The sequence below is a fragment of the Pieris brassicae genome, chromosome 6 (genome assembly GCF_905147105.1).
Source record: "Pieris brassicae chromosome 6, ilPieBrab1.1, whole genome shotgun sequence".
In the NCBI taxonomy this organism is placed as follows: Eukaryota; Metazoa; Arthropoda; class Insecta; order Lepidoptera; family Pieridae; genus Pieris; species Pieris brassicae.
This window is the reverse complement of record NC_059670.1, coordinates 881,548-887,676: the sequence shown is the minus strand read 5'-3', so window position 1 is coordinate 887,676 and position 6,129 is coordinate 881,548. Positions and strand designations below refer to the sequence as shown.

General features: G+C 35.4%; 1 protein-coding gene across 1 annotated transcript; it reads right to left on the bottom strand.

Moving 5' to 3' along the window:
* Nucleotides 1-945: 945 nt before the first annotated feature.
* LOC123711230 (zinc finger protein Elbow) lies at nucleotides 946-3,984 on the bottom strand. The gene is made up of 2 exons (XM_045663718.1): nucleotides 3,773-3,984; nucleotides 946-2,269 (listed from the first exon to the last, which is right to left on the bottom strand). The coding sequence occupies exons 1-2, from the start codon at nucleotides 3,830-3,832 to the stop codon at nucleotides 1,085-1,087; spliced, it is 1,245 nt and encodes a 414-aa protein (XP_045519674.1). The 5' UTR covers nucleotides 3,833-3,984; the 3' UTR covers nucleotides 946-1,084.
* Nucleotides 3,985-6,129: the final 2,145 nt, after the last annotated feature.

Genomic DNA, 6,129 nt, shown 5'->3' with positions numbered 1-6,129 from the left:
ATTATTAGTCAAATCGGTTCAGCCATTCTAGAGTTTTAACGAGATAAATAAACAGCAATTCATTTTATATATAGAATTCGCATTAAAAGTATTTATGGGATTAGGAATATTAAATAGTATAACGAACGAAGTTATTTTTTCATGTTGGTGGGAAACTAAAAATGATAATTTTTCTGACATTAATTGTTATTAATGACGAAATAATAAAAACTCTTTAAGGAATTATTTTATACAGATCTCTGTTTAATTGTCCAGTTTAAAATCAACAGCGTGTCGTCAGTTGGTTTAAAAATGAGTCTTGCTTGTCGTTATTCACAGTGTTTTACTGTACCACAAGGATCGAAAATAAAAAACAGAAAATCGAAATTAAATATTTACGTATATTTTTTCAATATTATGACCTTTATAACAACAAATTTTATGTCAACAGATACCAATGCTTACATTATCACTTAAAAAATCTAGTGTTTGTTAACTGCTTTTGCTTTAAAATGTTTATTTATGACTTTAATCTTTAAAAGATTTCCGAACAAAAAAACGGTGCCACTTTAAACAACATTAAAATGTAAATTTTTAATTTAAGTGTGTTCGAGGCTATAAAGATTTTATCGGAGTGAGATTTAAAGCCCGCTCTTCAAATAATAGCAGAGTTTTATTGCGGTAACATTTTATCATTTAGCGCATAGCGTATCCTTAATTAATTGCAAAGATATGTGAGTTAATGTCTAGCCAAATAAAGTGGATATTAAAAATACAAACACATTCAACAGTCCTCGCTAACAAATAAAATTAAAACTATTTTAATTACACACTAGATTTGGTACATAAAATTTCGTTAATCTAACTATAAACGAAAGTCCACGCTCGCGGAATGAAGCGAGTTATCAGTGCACAATAACATCACGAATTAAGTTAGAGATCACAGCTGTCGCGCCCTACTGGGCAATGTCTGATGATATGAGCCGACTGGAAACTTGAAGAACACTACCATATATTTACATTATCTCCAGTTTCATAGGTCCTTTTGGCATGGGCGTTAGTGTTCGGCGCCCCCTTTTTTGTTTATGTGGAGCGCCGATGGTCCTCAAGGATGCAGCGGCCTCGGTCCAAATAATGGGTAAGATGGAAAATATGCAGCCAGTGAAGGATGAGGCGGCAGCGGGAAAGGTAAGGGCGGTGACGAGACGAGGTGAGACGGCTTGCTGTATGGATGGAACCTTGGCGTTAATGGCGATAAGGGAGGGGTTGGATATGTTCGCTGGAGAAGCGGATGTGTCGCACTCAACATAGATAGACTAGGACTCGATTCGCCGCTCGCCGTGTGGGACCGCAAGTGCTGTAACAGCTCGTCTGATGTCGCGAATCGTTTTCCGCAATAAGCCGTGTCTCCAGCCATCCAGCTACATACAAAAGGAAGTTGGGAGGCAGCTGCCAGTGCCGCTAGCTGGGCGTGGGCATATGCTGCCGCCGCGGGGTGACCAGATGGTAAAGAAAATGGCATTTTAGCGTGGTCACACTGCGTACAGCCTGCCGGGCACACCGCCGATTTGAGCAAATGCGAACTTAAGGAACAGCCAGTGCAGTACGGGTCTCTACATATTCCTAAATCACTTCCGGGTTGTTTCATTCTTGCGTAAGCTAAGTACGGGTTCAGACCATTTTTTAAGGCATGGTGCTGGGCAGCCATGAGACTACTAGTCATTAGATCCATGGACAGAGGAAAGCCTGAAGGAGGTAATCCTCCTAGAAATGGCGATGAAGAAACAGGTACACTCGGTTTGAAACTTGAGTGTTCTTTGGTTTCTGTACTGGACGTTAGACTACTAGAGTATGGTAACTTGGACGATGAGTTTGTTGAGTCAGAATTTGACTTCACCTGAGCTGCCGGTGAAGACATAGGACTCGACCTTTCTTCAGATTTCTCTGATGGTGTTTTACGATGCGAAGGGGGTGATGTTCTTAGAGACGATGAGCTTTGGTTGCTATTGCATCGAGCTTGAACTGGGGTAGTCGATGCGCTTCCCTTCGAAGATGGTGTCTTTGATTGTTGGTTAGCAGAAGCTCTGTCCTCAGGTGTCCGAGTCTTTTCTCTCGTCAGGCACGATTCGTAAGGCTTGAAACTAGGTTTGTTATCTACATGTACCGATTTTTCATCGTATTTCTTGCTCGCTTTTTCAGCCGCAGAGATGAGTTTCGGGTTCGGCGAGTCAGCGCCGATAGCGCTGCAGGTTTGCGCCAATAGTGCTAGCGGGCTCTTTTTCGCGTCGAGCTGTAACAAAGAAGTTATGGAATGAAATAGCGGTTTGCGAGTGACAGCACAAAGGGAGTCTGGGGTGCTGGGCGGAGGGAGAGGGAGTCCAATCACGCGGTCGACGCGCCATTATCCGCGCGTCTGGCAGCCGTCGGCCCCGCTTGACATTTCACTCGGCTCCCGCATGATGTAATCTCGCAGTGAAAAGGCCAATTTGTGCCGCTGAATTTGCGGCACGCCTGAACTTGCCGAGCTGTCACGTCTATTATCACGGCAAAGCGTTAGCTCGAGTGGGAATTTCGTCGCAATATTATTTTACATTTCGGAATTTATATGAACGTTTACTGTGAACGTAATAACAATTTCATTTCGTACTTTGAATAACTGAATAGACTTCGTATAACTTTCGTGGCTTAAGACAATTCTTATTAGAATAATACAACAATAACTATCTTAAAATACATTTCGTATGAAAGATTCGAACACAAATTTTAATAGCTTTTATTTAGTGTCAAAACATAAAATTGGGCCAAACATTTACGTTTAATTAATAATTATTTAATTTATTTTAAATTTATTATTAAATCAAATTATAAATTTAAAAATTCGGTTACATATATTATTCACGCGATTTTTATTGTGTGATTTGTTATACCTATTAACCTAGCTGTTCTTTGTTTCAATATTTTTTACATATTATAACTTAATAATTTATGCTCAGGGATGTCGCGAGACATAATTTAAAATATAGTTAGCGATCTTGTTTACAATAATATCATATATTTTTTATTTAATCAACCACCTACTAGATTCCTACGTAATCAGTCTACTATAATTTAGTTTGTCAATAAATCTTCATTAAAAAATTTATATTGTATTTCTTTGATAATAATTACGGAATTGACTCACAATGTTTTTTTAATAAACTTGTAAAATTGGAAATATAACTTTTGGCTATATATAGCATGGCATAGGCTATATATAGCATGTTTAGGACATATATTTCCTAAACGTGGACATCAATATCAGAAACTTTTTACTTAATAGTTTTTTGTGTATTTTTTGTAACAAAGTTATGACATTGATTAACGAGCTAAACGTTCCGTGTTATTAACCTTCTTTACGTCATTAATCATATTAAATAGACCGTTTCATTTGAAATGTGTAGTTTCAAATCACTATGAAAAATACAGAAATGTAATAAAAACTAAATTTACATTTAGATGTTTTTGTAGAACGATAGCAACGCATTAAAAAGGCAATAAAATAATTTTGTGTGCAATAATAATTTACGACTGCGATAAATCTTTGGTCATTTGCATTTATTAATACTTAATTAACAATTTTAGTAACCTTGAGACGTTTTAATTGCATCGTTAATTACTTAATCGTAGTTTATACACGATATATCTCTGGGAATTATAATAATGATAGGTGTTAAATGCACATTCTATGAATAAGGAATACTTTGGTCTTATGAAGACGCAAAACATACAATTCATTAGAAAACTTGAAACTAACCGTTGTTGGCAGCGGCGACAAATAATCAGGTCTCAAATACTGATTGCTTGAAGTGAGCATGTTGCTCCACAATAAATTATCCTTCTCCAGTTTAAATCACTTATTCACACTTCACGATCCAATTCACATCACTCACAACACGGTCGCAAACACGTACAATCCGCTAGAGCGTTGACGGCGGACTGACGACTGAGGCGCCCCCCTCCCTAGCTGTTTGTCACTCGTCGCCACGCCATTTTTGCGCTGTGTACTTTGCGGGAGCTTTGCGTCTTATCCCCACCGCGCTTTGACACCCTGTTATGTCTCGCTCGCGCGCGGGAAAAATTACTAGAACGCTTTCCGTTTTGATGAAGGGATTATATAAAATATGCAGCGCGGTCAAAGGCGATGCGATGACAGAGATGCATCGTCCGGGAAATTGAATAGCTGTGGATAAACGGCCGCGCCGCGGTGATCATTTAGTTTAGCGTCAACGGCTTAAATTGCTGTTTACTTTAATGACTTTATGCTATATTAAAAGACTATATTATTACCGTTTAATATAACGTATATAGCTAAGCTACTAAAACGTCAATTAATATAATGAAACAATATTTTTTTAGTCCCGATAATCTTTGAGATTAAATAAGTTTATTTCCCGGTAATTTTTATTATTTTAGAAACTATTTTTTTTTGTGTTATACAAATATAACATTACTTCTCATCTAAAGGTGCTTATATTGATTGCTTTCAATCGTTTTATTACCTTCAACTAACTTGCATAATCCTCTCAGGTACGTTGCATTAAACCCTCGACCACCCCAAGGGGTAAAAATTACCAGTCACTGTTTACTTGGGTAAAAAGGACCAGTCATCTTACTAAATCTTGGCATTAACAGAAATTATCGTAATAACTTTATTGTTTTGCTTTTTAAAATATCTTTCAATACAGTACAATGTATTGTTCAGTTATTACCTGTCTTTTACTTACGTTTTTTGTAATTACTTAAGATGGATTATACTCTTGTATACTTAGATTGAAATCTTTTGTTAAAATTATATATTTGTGACTTGTAACGCTTCTTTTGTAAAAGTATTATTTATAATATGCGTCTTAAAAGGGATCATGCAAGGACAAATTAAGTCTATACTTTAAAAAAAAATGTAATTTGTGTATACAAAGCTTCCCATTAATAGTAGCAATTAGTTTAACAATTAAACTCTTTTGGTTTCTGAGCGTTAGACTTTTGTAAAATATCTAAGATGATCTTTGAAATGTTTGTTATGTATATGTCGTGTCTAAATTAACAGATTATGAATATCGAATTTAAAAACATGCTGTATTTAGTTCTAATAGTTTAACACATACATAATGCAATATCTACAGTATATATTACAATCTATCTTTACTAAAATATATAATTATGGTAAACATAAACGTTACAAAAATTACAAGCAATAAGCGGCTTAGGTATGTTTGCTATTTTTTATTAAAGCCACATTTGCCTCAAAAGATCCCATTGTAAGAAAGTGGAATAAGAAAATTGTCGTGAATTAATTTAGTGAAAAGTGAATCCAAAACGAGCGCGTGATATTTAATGTTCGTAGTGGATTTTAAATCTGAGAAAAACATAGTTGTAGGCCTATTTCTCTTTAATTATTTATTTGATTTATTTATCTACACTTCGTTATATTAAAACAAAAACATCCAGATTATATCCAGCCCAGTAACTAAAGAACTAAAAAAAAACAACATTGACGGTAAAAAGGTATTTTAGTACCTACCCGTTTCTGTCTATAATACTCAAGCAGTGAGAAGTACTTAATAACTATAGTTATATTTAAATAAATAATTCATTAATTAATAGAGCCTGTCTTTTGAATTTTACCACCCTTGGGTAGAGAAAGATATAATATCTATGTTGTGTGGCGGCCACAATGTCATATAGCGTATGCCTCGTTTCACGCTAGTTACTCCGGCATTAATCAACAAGCCACTGCAACACAGGGTTTACACTAGGTACAATTAATACTAAGTCGTACTCTTCCACGTTTTAATTAATATTATCATTAAAGGTCACTAAACGTCTACGTCTAGGACAATACTATGACACCACGTTCAGTAATTTAATCTACACTCTATATTATTATTTTAATTCCAAGTATCGTTTGAACTTCTTAAACCTTTTTCTCATAATTTAACAGTTGTTCAGACAAAACCTCGGATCGATTTCTAAGGATTTACTACAATTTTAAATATGTTATAATAATGTTATCAAAATACATATCATAGTGGGTATATACGTACATAGATTCATAGTTTTGTCTTTTTTATTCCCAAACATAATCCTCAACCCTATAACATCAAACGAGCCGTC